Genomic DNA, 18,717 nt, shown 5'->3' with positions numbered 1-18,717 from the left:
CATTGTTCTTCTGCAAGATCTGCAGAGCACGGTTGACATTGTTAAGTGAATGAACGCGTGTGAATCCTCTCTCCAACCTCACCTACACAAACACAACCCACACAGAGGAGATTATTGAGGCATAAACGGACCTTGCTAAAGGGCATACAAGAGCACTACAAAAAGCAACATTTCAATAAAAGTGTATGTGTTTGTACGCCATTACAATAAAGAGATAGCATCGGACAAAGATGATAACGTCTCTTCCTAGAAGTCGGGGGAGACAAGTGAAGGAGGAAGAGTGGTGGAAAAAGAAACAATAAGGGGAAAAACTAAAACAGATGTGGGGAATGAGAAAAGACCGAAGAAGAGAGAGAGAGAGCAAACAGATAAGGTGGAGGAGGTGAAGAGAGCTGGAGGGGAAAAGAACAACAAGGTGGGTGTAGAAGTTTGATTAAGTCTGTGTGTGTGCGAGTGTGTGTGTGTGTGTGTGTGTGTGTGTGTGTGTGTGTGTGTGTGTGCATGCGTGCGTGCGTCTGCCTGTCTGTCAGTGTGTGTGTTTCTTTCTAACAGCCAGATTTGAATATTATTCTCGGCATTTGGCATTTATTTTCCAGTTTTCATTCATTCAAATGATAATTTTAGCATTAAGGTTGGGAATGTGATTAGGTCAAGGTGAGGTTAATGTGCTTGGTTGACAGTGTGTAGGATAGGAGGCAGTGATGTGAACAATTTTGCATCATTACAGCTTACAAGAGTCAGTCAAGTGGACAAACTCCAAATCACAATTGCTAGTGCTACTAATCAGAATTGCAATTACCATGCTGGATAAACTGTTACCTGCCGCGGAGTTGCAACTATATCGATCAGCAGAGTTACTGGCATGGAACTAAAAATTGTGTCATAGCGTAATTTCTATTTTTCCATATTAATTTAGCCACTCTGCAACCAGTCCACATAACTTATAGCAACCGCAGAAGTACTCCCTGGGATAAGAAAAAAAAAGAAATCTTAATTTGTCCTATATCTGATGATGTAATGGCTGTTATGGTTAATGATGTTGTTCTTTTTTCCTTTAATGGAGGCTATTTTAATGGATAAAACCAGTATTATTCTGACACTGAATGTATTATTCATTCATTCATCTTCAACCGCTTGTCCCTGTCGGGGTTGCGGGGGGGCTGGAGCCGATCCCAGCTGACATCGGGCGTGAGGTGGGGTACACCCTGGACAGGACGCCAGTCTATCGCAGGGCACATAGACACGAACAGAGACAGACAACCATTCACACCTACGGGCAATTTTAGAGTCATCAATTAACCTAACGCGGGCATGTCTTTGGATTATGGGAGGAAACCGGAGAACCCAGAGAGAACCCACGCAGACACGACCACCACACAACCGGGTCGCCCTCAAATGTATTATTGACATTGTTTGGCCCCAAATGAAGAAACATGAAGTGATTCAAAACTTCCATTTCTAGAAAAGCGTAAGTGACCTTTGATTCTTACTTGCTTTGAAGTAGTAGTTTTAAGGAAGCTTTGTTAAAGCAAGGGACTCTGACCCAGACGTGTTCGCTGGACAAAGTGGCATCACAGCCAACTGTTAATTTTGTTAATATATCCATTGAGACGAATTTAGTATCTTTTAAGAAGCAATGACGGAATTGAGCAAAAAAAATCTGACACCGAGATCTGGTGGTTAGCACTGTTGCCTCACAGCAAGAGGGTTCCTGGTTCGAATCCTGGCTGGGGCCCTTCTGTGTGGGGTTTGCATGTTCTCCCTGTGTCTGGCTGGGTTTTCTCCGGGTTCTCTGGTTTCCTCCCACCTCTAAATTACCCGTAGGTGTGAATGGTTGTCTGTCTCTGTTCGTCTCTATTTGCCCTGCGATAGACTGGCGGGGTACACCCTCAGCTCTGATCAGCTACAGCCCCTCGCGACCCCGACAGGGACAAGCGGTTGAAGATGAATGAATGAAAACAAGAGGAAAGTCTGACATTGGAAGCCAGGTGACATTACATACAGAAAATGTTGTGGTTTGCATGGACAACACAACAAAATCTACACCAGCGATACGTGGCTCAAACCATCCAATTTAACTATTGTCTGAGCTTTAGAGACCTGCGCCTGCATGGATTTTTACCTCCTCTACCTGTCCCTATATGAGTGTTTTCAAGGCAGAGTATCCCTTTAAGTAGCAAAACTAAAAGCAGTAGTTATAAACTTGACAGATGAAGCAGAACTAGACATTAAGCTTCTGAAATAATGAATTGTAATTGAATCTTAACTGGGAAACAGACACATTTGCCTGAAGAAAGATGAAGCCATCTGCCACAGCAGTGGACAGCACTGAAGTATGTGTAGTATGATCTGGCTTGTCAGTAAGACGCAGATTCAGATAAGGAGTCTGTTGTCAGTAAAAACCGGCGACTAGCAGACGTATCAGAACGGAAAGTGTAGTTAGCACCTTTTATGTGTTTCTGTTGTTTGTCAGCTTGTAACTGTCAGTGGCTGACAGCTATGAGTGTGTTTGCTCACTCACGTATTGAGAGGTTGGAGGTTTCTTTGCCGGCATGTGTCAGGGTTGTGTGTTGAATAGTGTTTCACTTGTTAGAAAGCAATCGGTTTATGAATTGGCAACATACTAACTAAAGCTTGTCTGGAATTAATTTGAGTTTTAAATTCCAGAGAAGTGCACAGACATATTTTCCTTCAGGAGAGGGATGTGAAAACACTTCTCTAGTGACACATTTGGCTCAGATATAAGTCAGCACAATAAATGTCAGACATTTTAGTGGCCATAAACAGAAGAAAAACACATTTTTGAGTGGAGGGCGACTTTAAACCATATAAACTAGGCCTGTTTTTAACAGCAAGGATATCTTTATTGGAGTGAGACCTATTTCGTCATTGCTTTGGGTTACAGTAATATTCACCACTTAAATGACATTTACATGGGTTTGCACTCCTTTAAAGATATTACCGTATTTTTCGGATTATAAGTCGCAGTTTTTTTCATAGTTTGGCCAGGGGTGCGACTTACACTCTGGAGCGGCTTATGTGTGAAATTATTAACACATTACCGTAAAATATCAAATAATAGTTTATATATCTCAGTCCCGTAAGAGACTAGGCGTATATCAGCAATCGTCACACACACACGTCAACCAATCAAAATTCGGCGGGGGCGGGTCATGGCAGAAGTGCATTGTGAAAAAAAGATGCTACCTGCTACTTCCGTACCGTTGAGTTGGCGGAGTTGTTCAGAAGTGACACCGAGGAAGAAGAGTTCATTGGATTTAGTGATTAGCAGTGACAGGTTGTTTGGTAAACGTAGAGCATGTTCTATATGTTATAGTTCTGTGAATGACTCTTACCGTAATATGTTACGTTAAGATACCAGGCACGTTCTCAGCTCGTTGTTTATGCGTCATATAACGTACACTTATTCAGCCTGTTGTTCTCTATTCTAGTTTTATTTTAAATTGCCTTTCAAGATAAAATGTCGATTCTTGCTGTTGTATTTTATCAAATCAATTTCCCCCCAAAATGCGACTTATATATGTTTTTTTCCTTCTTTATTCTGCATTTCCGGCTGGTGAGACTTATACTCCGGAGCAACTTTTAATCCAAAAAATACGGTAGTGGTATGTTCAATCTGCCGGGAGCCTCATTATCAAAACATTTGGTGTCCCATGGAAACAACCTTTGCCCATTCACGCACTTTATATATTTTTTTTTACTAAACAAGGCATAATAAGGGGTATAAACATGTATTTCCAACAATGTGCCAAATAATAAAGCATGCCAGTTAATGGTTTGTTATGACATGTTAAGATGTCAGCCATATGCAGTCTGGCATAAGTCTGGCAACTGGTTTGTTTCTGTTTGTGGATATGTGCTTGCTTATACAGTTCGCAGTTCAACACATGTTCCTGTGTCTGTGTCTGTTTATCCATACCAGCTCATGTCCAGCCAGCCCCTCCAGCAACTCCAGCAGGCGTCTTCCATCACACAGATCTGAGAACAGATTCTCCACAGGTGGTTTTCGAGTCTAAAACACAGACACACAAACAATTATTCATTGAACTTAATACATTTGAATGAAATACAATGTGCACAAATACTTAACTATTCCAAGATTCAACATTGTTTATCAATACAAAGTTACCTTTATACAATAGAAGCTCATGTTTTTGGCTTTTTATTTTTGAGTATAGCTGAAGATCGACAGGAAATCAGGGAGAGAGAGGGGAGTGACATGCAGCAGAGGGGCAGTGGGCCGAGGTCGGACCTGGGTCGCTGCTGTGAGGACTTGGCCTCAGTATATTTCATTTCTACAATCCGTCTGTAAAAGCTTTTGGCTGCATGACTGTAAAAGCAGAACTAGCAACAACTGCAGGCAGTGACTTGGTCAATTCATGTGATCCATGTAAACGTCAAAAGGCCAATCCCCATACTGGAGAATTTACACTTCATTGGTTAAAGCATCAGAGTTGTTGGGAGTATAGAGACAAATCTCTTGGTTTGCACAAACAAGTCTTGCTTTAAATGTGTAGATAGCAGTTAAAGTGAAATTCTGGCGCCAAATCATCCCATGGTCTTTTTCGGCATGTTTTTTTCCTGTAACAACTATTTATGTAGGAATCCAGGACCTGGACCTGGCTAAAACTGATTAGCTCAGGGTAGTATGGTGAAGGCAATACAATGTCTTCTTTAACCACAAATACTTTTTAACCATCCTCCTGACTGGGTTCCATTCCAATATTGACCGGCTCACTCGACATTATCCCTTATTTTTTACCTCAGAAGTCTCCACATGGCTGCAGTTCTTAACTTGAGGCTGACCAATTAGTTCAATTTAGATTGGATATTGCAAATGACCTCCACGTGCACAAGGTTTATTAGAGGTGTCATATCATATTTGAGATCAGCTAATCTGGACTAATTTTTCGGTAACACTTGATTTAGCATTGTGAGCAGCATTATCATATTATTAGAAAGTTGAGAAAATACCTACTGGAGTAAGTAATTATGAGAAAGTGTGAGAGGAATTGGTGCCGGCAGGATAGGCTCAAGGGCATAGACACTGAGTAAGCAACATAAAGCTTTTCTTGGGCATGTTTTGCCAGCAGCATATTGTAAAAACAACACCATGAATCTTCCCTGCGTTATTACTGTCCCGTTTACTGTGGCATAGATCTCTTCACCTGCATCGATCATGCATTATTACAACGATGGCTGCCATGCTGAAGTCACCCACTCCTGCGTCTAACACGCAACGGTTGTGAGACAAATCTGAAGAAGAACAACAAGAACTGTGTGGGAAAAAATGAGCACAATAAAGAGGAAAAGTGAAGATGAAACACAAAAAAAAAATCACGTTTCTATCGTTAAGAAAGTCCGTTATCAATCTTGCGAGAAACAACTTCTTCCTATCAGTGTCTTATTTTCTGACATTTTCCTTTCATTACGGCTATCTCCCGAAACACTCAGTCTCCCTGACATATCTCTCACATCTCATGCTCCATCTCTTATGTTCTTATTTTCATCCCTCCGTCTGTCTTTCTTTTTTTCTATTCCTCTGCCCCCGACCTACGCCTCCCGGCATTGTCTTGAGACTCAACGTTATTGAGTCATTCTCCATTCGCCAGGGCAGTGTCTGTGTGTGTGTGTGTTTGCCCGTTTGTGTGTGTTGGGAGTAGATGCATTATTTAAAGGGGTTGTGGACAGTGTGTGGGTGTAGTTGACGAGTGAAGAAACCGTAGGTGAACACCGATAAAAGAACAGCATACAAGGCAGAAAATCGAGGCATATGCAAATTAACTACTGTAAACAGGAAAACAGAATATACACAAACAGCGATTTAAAATCTCAGTTTCTCTATTGTCCCCTTAGTTAGAGCCTCCTTCATATTTTCAGTACACTTCAACAATAAAGATAGTTCTTAAGGTGTACTCTGGGCTGAGCTGATGTTCCTATAATTGCACCTCTCAGTGGAACCACTTGAACCTTTAGAAACTGGAAACACCGAAAATGTACAATACACATAACCTCCTTACAGACTCCATCGAGAGCAGACGTTTTATTGATTTTACAGCAAATCGGATAAAAATGTTTTCTATTCTTCTTGCTGTTTTCGTGGCTGGTTTTCTGCAACACTTTCTGGTGTCTCCAATCAAAAGACTCGAGGAGAATCATCAAGCAAAATGAACGGCCCTGACTTCTGCGCAGAGACTGAATGAAAACAGGATACTCCGGGGGACTTGAGTGAATTGACAGCATTCTGACACAGGAGATTAGGTACATGGTGGCTAATTTGTGCTTTTAAAAAAACAAATCTATACATACAGTGTTAAGCATGTGGGTACATTTTCATGTTGTGATTTTACCGCTCACAATTTAATTCTGCTTCATTTAATTGATAGTGCCAAATCATTACAAAAGTTATCTCAAGACACTTTACATATAGAGTAGGTCTAGACCACACTATGACTTATTTATGATTTACAGAGACAGAACAATTCCTCCATGAGAAACTATTATTATATAGGTTGTATAGGTGAAGGAGTGTAACGCAAAGCTCCTATCGTGCGGACTAATGAGGTACTCTTCTTATGTAGACTATCAGCTGCTCACTAAATATATAAAATAACATATTTTTTCTTTCTGAAGGCTCCGGAGGCCAAAAGAGTCTTCTCCTGTGTGTTCCAGGGGGCGTGGACAAACCACATATATGTCGAGGACATTTTGGACAACAATAGAAAATGCTCTCTTGGCCATTTTTCATGCACTTTTGAGTCTACCCCTAACTTCAGCTTCAGTTGCCAGTCTCCAATATTGATCATGAAGTATAAAGAACATGGGTAAGATCAGTTAAGTTTTATCCTGTACTGAAAATTGATTATTTTATCATAATATTATTGAGAATTAGCCTTGCTGAATGTGTTCATATTATTACATTGTTACCATGCTGGGAGCATGTTGTGTTGTGGAATAATGACAAAATTAACTTTAAAAATAGTAGCATCCATATAAAATGGTCTGATTGATGGACATTTCTCCCAATTGTGGATTGTGAATAAATCTGCAGGAGAGAAACAATTTCTTTCTATTTATTATTAATTCCCAACAGGACCATTATAAAAAGTAACTGCACTCAGGCCTGCACTCTGAAACTATGTTTCAGAATTAAAACCATCTCCAGCAACACAAGTGTTTGCGCTTTGTATCAAAAATAATCTCTGTACATATTAACACATCTGAAAGCGCATAAAACATGACCATTCTTGTACAGCAGGCATACGCACGCCAGTGTAAACAGGAAGCAGAGTATCTAATGTTATTTCGCGGCTGGAAATCATGGTTGTATAGGTTGAAAATAAAGAAAGAACAGAATGGAGGAAAGTAAGAGAGATTTACTTGCCTGGACTGACAGTGAGGTAGAACCGGTAATGCAAGTTATACATGGGTATAAAGTGCTAACAGCAGCCGAATACATGGATTGGGAGTTGATGGAAACTTAGAAATAAGGCGACATATTAGAGTGGTACTGGGAGCATTAACCATAGAAGCTTTGGTGATGGTAAAGGTACACCCAGAGAAGAAGGCTGAAATCACAAAAAGGTATGCCAGCCTAGCTAACTGATAAGAATGACTGACTTGAATGTCTGCGTCATCATTTTCAAAGGTCTACATTTTAACTTTTCCAGAATAAAACATTTATAAACTATAACGTGCTCAGCAGCTTTTCCAAATATCTCCCTTTCAGGGGCCCGGAAACACCAGAGTAGTGTGCACACTTAACAAAAAGTATGTCTTTTTAAACTAAAATTTAGTAGTATGGATGTTGCCTTTATTATTTATAGGACAGACAGGAAATGGGGTGAGAGAGAGGGGGGGGGGGGACTCCCTTAAGGACCTTCAGCCTCTTTACATGGGGCGACTGCTCTAACCAACGGTTGTCCCGGAGACGCCTTTTTTAAGTTCAATAAATTTTTTTTTTTTGAATAGAGACTCATAACATTTCATCATTGTGTCATTTTTATGATGTAAATTGAGGGAGCAAAAGTAGTATGGGCTCCAAATATAAACCCAAGAAATCATATAAGCTAAGGCAAAAAAAAAACAAAAAAACGGTATCGGCCCAAAACAATCCAGATTGGCCAATCCCGAGTCCTGACAATTTGTGGTGACAACATTGGTTCAAGATGCTTATACCTTTCAGCCTATAGTGGCCGGTGCAGCAATATTTTTACTTCTAAAAAGCAAAAATGTATAAACTACTATGCATGAATACTTTATTTCATGTATTCGTTCAGGCATAGTGTTTCTAATTGTGTGTTATGGTACTGTTATTTTTGAAAACCTTGACTGACTGATAATAATATGAAAATAGAATAGTATTCAGGTGATGTGTCAAGGGCACTGTAGCTGACATTCCAGTCTTCTGCTGTGAGCAACGATTGGCTACATTGTTGAAAGAAAAAAATAATCATGAAAAGAAAAGGATAACAGATAAAATCTTTGTTGATGTACCACTAGTTTTGGAGGAAACATGAAGGGCAGTCTGTTCTTTGCAAGTGCCAACAAATAAGTGGGAAATCACAGGCTGCTTCTGAGATACACTCAGCCCTGATTTGTTTAAGCGCTTGTGTATCTTTCTCCAAGACAAACTGGGATTGATATCCAAACACAAATACAAACGCACACCATCAGTGCTACAGTGATACGCAAACACAATGCAGAGACATATTCTACAGGTATACATGCCCGATCATCATGACAAACCATCACACACACACATTTAAAGACTATACAATTACCTCTTCTAGTATCTGACCAGAATGCGAAACACTGCTGACTCATTTCTCACGTGTGTGTTTAAATGTGTGTTAGTATTTCAGTTTCTTAAAACCAGACTTCTTTTCGGACAAGGGATTCAGTCTGTACGCACCAAGGGCTTAGCCCGGAGGCTGTATACTGTGCTGCATACTGACTCTGGGGTGAGAAAGGCAAGGCAGAGATGGTTTCACCTTAAGGAGCCTGGGGAAATGCCGGGTGTCCCCTCAAATCCTGAGATTTTTTTTATTTCTTTATCATAGAGGGCGTCCTGAAGGGAAAAATCAAGCCTGGTACGGAAACAGCCCCGACCAGGAACCACGAGGCCCAGCAAAGAGTATTTCATGTTTCAACATACAATAAGTGATGCCCTACCATGCCTATAGGATATTTACACCAGGCGCTGCAAGAAACAGGCCAAAAGATCCAAACCACCCGGGTGACAGCCTTTTCTCCCTGCTGAGGTCGAGAAGAAGGTACAGGATACACCAGGCCAGCGCTGAGAGGCTCAGGAGGAGCTTCTACCCTCAGGCCACTCGGATTCTAAATAAGGGCGCTGCCTAAGACTCAGAAATGTTGTGTGCACATCATACCATCACATTTCAGGGTGCTCTCATGCAGTTTTTGTTAATACAACAACGAAAATGAATGTGCAATACATTGTGTGTGTATGTTTCAAGTATTAATTGAGTATGTAGCTATAGTATAAGACAGTGAATCGCTGCATAAAGAGAAACGTTGGGTCCTAAAACACAGGACTTTGAACCGGGGGACCAGGGTTCATTTCCCCTGTTGGTGGCCATTTATGTCCCACTCATGGACATGGATGTAGAAAACCTAACCACAGCCTTTTTTTCTAATCCTGACTAAGTGGTTTTCATGCCTAACCCTAACCGTCACCTTTTGTAGACTAAAGTTGGTTATATAAAACTGTTTTTGGTGCGTCGCGGTCCGGCTGCTTTAAGTTGTCGTCTTCAGTCAACTTCCGGTCCATCACCCTCTTTTGTCCGACTTTACTGTACGTAACTTTACGTACGTCGTCCTACGAACATGTTCATGATAATACGCTGCATATTTAACCATGTAAATACATTAATTACAATACTTGCATTCATTTAAAAAGGCAGGTATGAAGTGCCTTTGAGTTAAAAGTTATTAACAAAAGCTCTCTTGGTCATTTGAAAATAATATCTGTGGGACATCTGTCAAGCTTTATCCGGCAATGCACAACTAATCTGGGGGAAAGTGCTGAAAAGTAACTAAAGCTTCCCGCCCCGTATAATTTCTGACAGATTTATGGAACAAATGTTGGATGGACTTCCTTACGATCAAGAAAAAATAGCTATCTCATGCTATGCATTTATAAAGCCCTAAGGTACAATACAGGATCCAGTAATTACCTAACCGTAGATATCCATCTCTTACACACTAAAGTTGGCAGAATCGGATCCTTTACACCGTTGAAATGGAATGAACTACAAACTTCCCTAAAGCTAGAGTCTTACATTCCCCTTGGATATTTTAAAGCTTTATCATCCGGTGTTTTTTATGATTCTTGTAACTGTTTGTAATTCTTTGTTCTTGTATGATTGTGTTGTTTCTGTTCTGTTTATTGTTTTCTTATGAATGTTTCGTGTTCTCAGGTCTCCCTTGAAAAAAAAAAAGATCCTAATCTCAATGAGACTGCATGATTGAATAAAGATTAGATCAAATCATAATCCTGTCACCAATGTCGAGGGGGTTCTGTTGATCGTATCAGATCATAGTGTGTGTGTGTGTGTGTGTGTGTGTGTGTGTGTGTGTGTGTGTTCTGAGTTATGACTTGTGAAGAGGTGGTGTGGTGTTTTTTGCAAATTGCGCCTTATGTGTACAATGGAAAAGGAAGCATTGCTGCAAAAATTCAGATGCCATTTGTATTCAGAGCACATTGTCTTTTCATTTTCAATCAATGACAACAAGTAAATGAGAAAACGCTTATCAACAAACTATGAATGTGTACTTTTAGTGAAAGGTGAAATCTGTGTGACCGATTTCCTTCACTTCTCTATGCCAGACCATCAGCTAAAACAAATCAGAAGCAGGAATGTACTAAGATGTCAGCTTCTGTAATTGAATTTTCTAACAGGTCCTCTTGTAGCTTTACTCTAAATCAAGATGAGAAAAGATGACACAAAAGATGGGGTGTAACCCGCCGTATCTGATCTGAGGACAGCCAAAGGAAGACAACCTTGCATTTAAAGATTGCACAAACAGCCAAATAAAAGGCTTTGATCTCTACATCTTCTTTCGTTCCGCCTACCAACTACTTGTGTTCATTCTGGAAGTGTCAAGATTTTACTGAGATGCGACACATTTAATGATAATGTTTTGTGTTTCCTGGCAGCAGCCGGTGGCAGATGAATAGCTGCTGTCTTTTTTTATTAGTGACAGGTCAGCTGTCCGACTGAACAGTTAACTGACTCCCCATGTTAACATCAGAATTACAAAATACACAGCATCGTTGTATTCCAGATACTTGGGCTGCAGAAGCCCCAGGTCTATATCTAATTAAATTAATGTAACATCAAATTAAACTGTCACAAGCTAATTGTCACAACAGCCAACCTGAGGCCGGGCAGTATTCAGGAATAGGAGAGCTAGTGGGTCTCTGAGGCAAAACATAATTAAGATGGCATGTGTATTCTACTGGAGTCCAAGTAATTCATGGATACTGGTGTGGTGCAGCATGGGAGATATTTTCTAATGTAAAGAAAATACAAGCAAATATAAGGTTTTAAAATTTGGGTATGTAACATACATGAAGCTTTGGTTTGCTGTGGTTTCTATTCTTCCACTATTCTTCAAATTTTTGAAATGAACAATGTTAAAGTGGACCTATCATGCTTTTAGTATATACCTGTATATTGTTATAATGTCAGATGTTCATGCTAAACATGACCAAAGTTTCAAATAATATGGTAAACTTTTTTCTCGGTGGACTGACATCGAGTATTCACTGATTTTAAAATCAGGTCATCTTCGCCCACAAAGTAAAGCTCCGCACAGCTCCGGTAAAATGCGCTGCTGTTTACTACATGTAGCTACGTGCTAACGGCAGACAAACTAGTAATATCGGTTGCTCTTGTTGTTCATTGGTATCTTATTTGGGACCACACTACTGCTACAACGTGTTCGGCTGTGTTTTGTTTGGTTTATAAACCGTTATTTGTGATTTCAAACAGTAGAAAGTGCTGCTATGTATATATACGAATATATATAATATGACAGGGGGGAATCTTTACAGAGTAACATAAATAACAAGATCAAGATCAATCTTCTGAGAAGATGGCAACTAAGATGATGGACAGAGGTGAGCCACACTGCAAAATGCTCTTAACAATTTCACAGGCAGGAGGCTGTGAAATGTTTTCATTTGATTCGTAGCTTTGAGGATTTCCAGGGCCCGCTCGATGAGCTACAACGCACACGCGCAGAAAAACATACGCATATAGAGTGACTTTATTGTCAAGGATCTTATTAGTTGTCCTTTCCAGACAGAACTTTAAGCATCAGCATCTAACACAGTATCTAGTATGTTTCCTTTAAAATCTGGATTCAACAGATTCTGATGCTCTCATTGTCTCCAGATATTCCTGATTAGGTGACTCATGACTAAATCAGATGTCATGCTTTTGTAGAATCACAAAAAAAAGTAATCTACTTTAAAACCTTACCATGAGTTGGTTGTATTTTCTTCATTTTTGAGCGAAACTAACAGGAGTTGGTGAAGGTAAAGAAGAGAGGCTAATTGATTCGTGTCACCAAGCAGAGAAACAATCCTGTGCTCGACCGTCAACCGCAAACACCTCAAGGTGAAATAAACAATAAGAATATATTATCATATGTATTGTTCTTTTTTGCACGAAAGCAAGAGAAGCTCTAGTGTAGGATTGTTATATTACCATGAGACAGTATTGCTGCCTCCATTATGCATGTTAAAAAATACACAAGGAAAAGAAATCTATGCAATGGAACCAAATCATGTCACAATACAGCACATATAACACATATATCACTAAGTTACAATTCTGTATGATGTGATTTCTCATGTAGGCTTCCAGTTACTCACAGAGACAAACATAAAAGTGTATTCTCAGCCCAGTCACTTGTCTTTCTATCACAGCTATTCCCACTCGTTGTTTTTATGCTCTTCACTTAAGACAAAAATGTGTCAGTAACAACAGCATTGGAAGTAGAAGTCACTGATGGCCTATCACAGGAGACGGTTACATCTCAGAGTGTAAATTAGATTGAATTTACTAAAAAATGACAACACTTTTAGGTATTCTATCAGCGACTTTGATCACGGATTGAATTCTTACGGTTTTAATCCATATGAATTGAGATACGTTGTTTCTAGCGGCCGCTTTGCAGTCAGGTGTAACTGCAGGTGAGCCTCTGGGACTTCATTTCCCAGAGTTCCTTTTGGAAACCGGACATTAGACTGGCAGCTCTCTCCTCCACAATGCGGCGTGATGCCTTCATATGCTCCATTTGTCTGTTGATCCACCATTGTGAGTCAGCAGTAATGAAATGTCACTGCTACGGTCAGACACACAAGAGCGAGTCTGACTCAGAATTCAGACTTGAACTTTTACTTGTCAAAAGTTGGAAGTTCCCATTATTTGAAATGAGTGGAACGCAGCATAAGAGGCAGTGACAAGCTCCAACTGGTCCGACCAACCACTGCTGACTGACATAAAAGGTGTCACTAACCTGCATTTAAATATAGCGAGGGAATGTCACAACAGTCAATCATAGTATTCCTCGGCAAAGAGCAAGTACAAGTGCTTTCATTCATGGGTCATATGATCAGTCACCATTGTTTTAACTCACTCTTTGATGTTTAGTAACTTAACAGTTTACTAGATGAAAACCTTACCGATTATAACTTTAATTGACTTTTTGTGTAATCCTATTGCCACATCTATTTTAACTGGAAATCCAAAATGTTGTGTCCGTACAACTTAAATTAGCATTTAGATTTAAAGTGGCAACAAGTTTCGAGGTAATGCTCATAGCCTGTGTCGCCCAACAGAGTGATGACATGGATCACCAGAGCAAATTATCACCTGTGGACACATGGATGAGATTACTACCCTCTTCAGCACAGGTAAACTGTCCAACAGAACAGCCTAAATGTATTTATTTAAAGTTGAAGCTGAGCGGGAAGGGTGACTCTAACTCATGTGTGTATCCTCCTGTGTGTGTTATATGCTGTATGATCATACAGTGTATGTGAAGGAGCTTGTTGTAAATCCAAGAAAGATCAAATTAGGACGGATAGATTTATACCCTTGCAGTGAGACTGTAACCACATGAGAGTGAACACTGGTCAGAAAAGCTCTAATGTCACTGTGGTCCTCACTCCTACTTTGAACTGTATTCTCCCTTGATTGTAACCAAACCCTCCAGCGTCCCATCCCCTGAGATACTCTGTATGTGTGTGCGTCTGCAGATTTAGGAACCTTTTGTTTAAACATGTTTTTTATTGAGCAGCTTGCTTCACATACAACAATGTATTTCCCACCCAATTCCCCTGTGTATTAGTCACTTGGACTTGCTTGACGTGAAATATTACAGAGGTGGGAAACGTAATGTTATCTGAATATGATTAAGTGGCAAACTCACTCTGTGATGTATGCAAACAAGTAACCAAGCAGTGCTGAACCATATGGGAAATAATCAGAAATGATTTTGATTGATTGCCCTTCTGTGTGGAGTTTGCATGTTCTCCCCGTGTCTGCGTGGGTTTTCTCAGGGTTCTCCGGTTTTCTCCCACAGTCCAAAGACATGTACATGTTCGGTTCATTGATGACTCTTAAATTGCCTGTAGGTGTGAATAGTTGTCTGTCTCTGTTCGTCTCTATGTGCCCTGTGATAGACTGGCGTCCTGTCCTGGGTGTACCCCGCCTCACGCCCGATGTCAGTTGAGATCGGCTCCGGCCCCCACGACCCCGACAGGGACAAGCGGTTGAAGATGAATGAATGATTTTGATTGATTTAAATTACAATTTAGTGTTTTATTTTTAAGTTCCTTATCTTCCTCTATCTAATGCCTTATCTATATTATCATTATTGTTTGTGAAAAATAAATATGACTTCAGGATTAACTCCTTTTACTTTACCCAGCAGTTGGGAGGCAAGACATGGGAATATTCTACTGGTCTTGATTTGGATCAAAGGGGCGGAAAATGTCCGGTTAGTTCAATGAATTACAGAAACTTTTCAGGAACTTTTCATGGGAAGTTAATCTGCGGAAATGGATATATTCCATATTGACATCAACATTAATAGCATGGATCAAAACTTTTTACCCTGTAATATCATCAAAACTTACTTCACTTTCTGTGGTCCAAAGGCTCAAATGTTTGGCGGGTCCAGGGTTCTAGATATCATCTGTGCGTGGGATATTCTCAAGTGTACTTGCATGAAATTTGGTTGTTTTAGTCAAGATTATGCTAAAATATATTTAGGACAACTATATTTAAAATCTCTGTTAAGGGCCAACTTTCAATTTAGTAAATTCCAGGTTTATTCCCATAATTTCTTGTCAATTCCCATAAATTCCTGTTAATGACCAAAAAGTCCCATGGAAAGTTTCCTACTTGAAAATTCCTGAAATTTCACAACCCTAGAGCTGCCACATTTATTCATTGACAAACAGAAACCTACACTTTACATTTACCACTTGACAACTTTACTACTAATTACCTAATTTGCTCTGACTGCCAACACCTGAGTGCATTCTCCATCTCTCTCTCTCTCTCTCTCTCTCTGTCTCTCTCTCTCTCTCTCTCTCCCTATCTCTCTCTCTCTCTCTCTCTCTCTCTCTCTCTCCAATATGTGTTGGATTTATTCAGCTAGCCTCCACTTTAAAAGCATGAACCAACATAACACTCCCAATGTTTAAGCCAATAACTCAAAAACTATTATTTGTGGGGTTTAAGCTACTTATGCATCACTGACAAAAGAGTAGAATCACATCAGAAACAAAGCTGCACACAGCTGCATGCTTTTGAGCCAAAGCAGTTTGCCAAAAGTCACCAGTGAAACAGTGAAAATGAGTTATAATAGGCTGGTACAGCTGCAAATCAGAAACACTTAACTAAACTCCCTTCTCCCAGGCTGCTCTACAGTAGGTTTAGATAAGTTTGGACTTGGAAAAGAATGACTCAGCTGTTGTAACTGTGTGACAGTTCTTAATTTTAGACCTGGCCAGAAATCCCAGAAGAAATTCTTCTGCAGTCAGGGATGCTACAAAGCTAGCAGAGAAACGAGAGCATACTAGAGACTTTGGAATGTATGGCTGCATCCTCACTCAGGTATGGTTCTTGTGTACTATGATAAACCATAAGCAATTAGAGTGAGACTCTCCAGATTCACAGGGTTTGGAAAGCAACTCTAATTTCATTCTAAACTCCTCAGAAAAAGAAAATTGACTAACACTTAATTCTGTAGTTGTTTTCACATCTTAAAGGCCCAAACGTAATGTCAAAACAACAGCACTGCAGTACAGAGACATCACGGAATGTAGAAACTACAGGGTGATGATCGACAATAACCATGACTGTGACTGGTTAATCATCGGTCAGTAGTAGCCAGAGTATATGGTCTTAATCCAGGTAAGTGAATAACTGGGTTATTGCAGTTCTCCTTGTATTCATTACCTGGGATTATTAGGAAAAACAACTGGAGTAATTTTACTTCCGGTGGAGTAGGTGGCGCTCTGCCAACGTGCAACTGGTCGGAATATGTTTTTTTCTTCCGGGTTACCTTTGTCAAAATCACAACAACTTTGAAAGCGGGGAGAAAATGGCATGGCAAAGTCGTCTGTCCGTTTAAAGGTAAAGCTTGTGTGGTTTCGGCACAGTTGCTTCCTGATCTTTTTTAATTTACGGATCAAAAACCACTGCTGCTGAAGGGAGAGGGGCTGCTTTTAACCTACGAGCATGCGCCGACTCATTACCCAACTGTACCCTGGGTATGCTGTTTACATGCTAGAAAACGTAGATTATTAAAGGAGTTATCTAGGTCTGCTAACCGGGGAATGATAACTCTGATTGTTTACATGCCGTTTGGGAAACCAGGGTATTGCCTTAACCCAAATATAATTGGATAGCAACTATAACTGGGTAATTATCAGTATAGCAATGGACACATTTAAGCATGTATCATCAGCATAATGAGTGAATGAATGATATCCTGGACTAATAAAACAAGAAAATGATGTTTTCCTCACCGCTGTCTGCACACCTAATTATTTCATCTCACCTCCTCCACTTTTTCTCCCTTTTTTGTTCCTCAGCTTCACTGTCCTCTCCTGTTTCCTCCTCATTCCTATCAGAAATATTCTGCACTTTTTGAGGACCTGAGCACACAGTGACAGCCAGGGTGTGAAATTAACACCAGGCACTGGATGAATGCTGTCCTCCCCCTCTTTATATCACTCGTTTCCTTCCATCCCTGGCTCTCTGAGATGGATTCATTTGTGCATTATGACCATATATGAAAAACACCTAAATAATTCTCAACCAATCAATTAAACGTAGCCTTCTTAAATCAAAAAGTAAGAGTTTATTTGACCACTTTGAACCAAATTCATAAGAGGAAATCTAACAAATAAAAAGGCAGGTATTCCATTTCCAAGAGAACACATTTCCTTCACCTACCTATTCAGGCTGTTCACACATTATGATCTGATCCTCTTAAGTAAAGCCACTGTGGTAAAGGTTAGTTGAAGACCATGGGTTACCATGGCCAGCTTCTTGATTACAGTAAGCCTTAAAGTATGTCCACACGTGCCAAAACAACCCCCCCACCCCCACCCCCCTTCAAGAAATATCTGTGTGCACACGAAACCATTGAAGCAAACTCAAAACACTGTAGTCCACATCCATCCATCTATCCATTTTCCACTGCTTATTGGGGTTGCGGGGGGGGCTGGAGCCGATCCCAGCTGTAGCACACATGCCAAGCCTATATGTGGTGCTGTAACTCTGCCACAGAAATACACCAGAAACGTAGAAAAAGAAACGAAGCGTGCACATAGAGCTATAGCAAGAAACTACATTTTCGTTCAGACGAGCACTGCTGAAAAATGACAGTGTGCTTAACTTTGGTGCACTGTATAAAAAAATGTATATACAAACTATTAATTCTTCTTAATTCATTCTGAAATATCGTTATTTTTAATTGTTCAGAATTTTAATAAAATATCAACTGTGGCTATACCACTGCTGTCCTAAAATGTGTTTTTTTAAACAACCAAAGCACTTTGACAAAAAACTTTATTATGTAACAAAAAAAGAAAAAAAGATTTCAGATTCCTCTCAGTTATTTGTGATAATCTGGCACTGGGTATATATATGTACCTGTCTGAATATATATACAGTATATTTAAATTTTACTTAGTGATAAGGTCATGATCCCACCTCTCTCTGTATATATACATATACTGTATATATCCCAACTGCCAACTGCCTCTCAACCCTATGGCCTTCGACCTCTAGCCCTGAACATCTTCCATATATATATATACATATGGAAGACTTTCAGGGCTAGAGGTCGAAGGCCATAGGGTTGAGAGGCAGTTGGGAGGTGATGATCACAAAATATGCAGATTAGCTGTCCAGGGGAAAGCGCAGGAGTGGAATTCTGAGATTTATCCACCCTGGGACCCGTTTTCAGAAAATAATGTTCTCATGTTCCATCCGAATGATCGACTAACACCTTACAAGATTTTTGCGGTTACAGCAAAAAGCGCCTCGATGTGAACAGCCTCTTAGTTAAGCCCCAAGATAGCTGGCTAACTCATTAATAACACTTCTTAACATATCTCGGAGTTGAAAGTGGAAT

General features: G+C 40.0%; 1 protein-coding gene across 7 annotated transcripts in view; it reads right to left on the bottom strand.

Moving 5' to 3' along the window:
* Positions 1-18,717, bottom strand: part of dmd (dystrophin) — a 350,545-nt gene that overhangs the window by 229,200 nt on the left and 102,628 nt on the right. For all 7 annotated transcript variants that reach the window (XM_083937926.1, XM_083937922.1, XM_083937924.1 and 4 more), the window contains exons 3-4: positions 3,941-4,033; positions 2-82 (exon numbers count right to left, since the gene is read on the bottom strand). In XM_083937926.1, the coding sequence (XP_083794052.1) occupies positions 2-82; positions 3,941-4,033 (174 nt within the window). The remainder of the gene's footprint in view (position 1; positions 83-3,940; positions 4,034-18,717) is intronic.

Source organism: Echiichthys vipera (assembly GCF_963691815.1).
Source record: "Echiichthys vipera genome assembly, chromosome: 23".
NCBI classification, from domain to species: domain Eukaryota; kingdom Metazoa; phylum Chordata; class Actinopteri; order Perciformes; family Trachinidae; genus Echiichthys; species Echiichthys vipera.
This window is presented reverse-complemented; position numbering and strand designations above follow the sequence as displayed.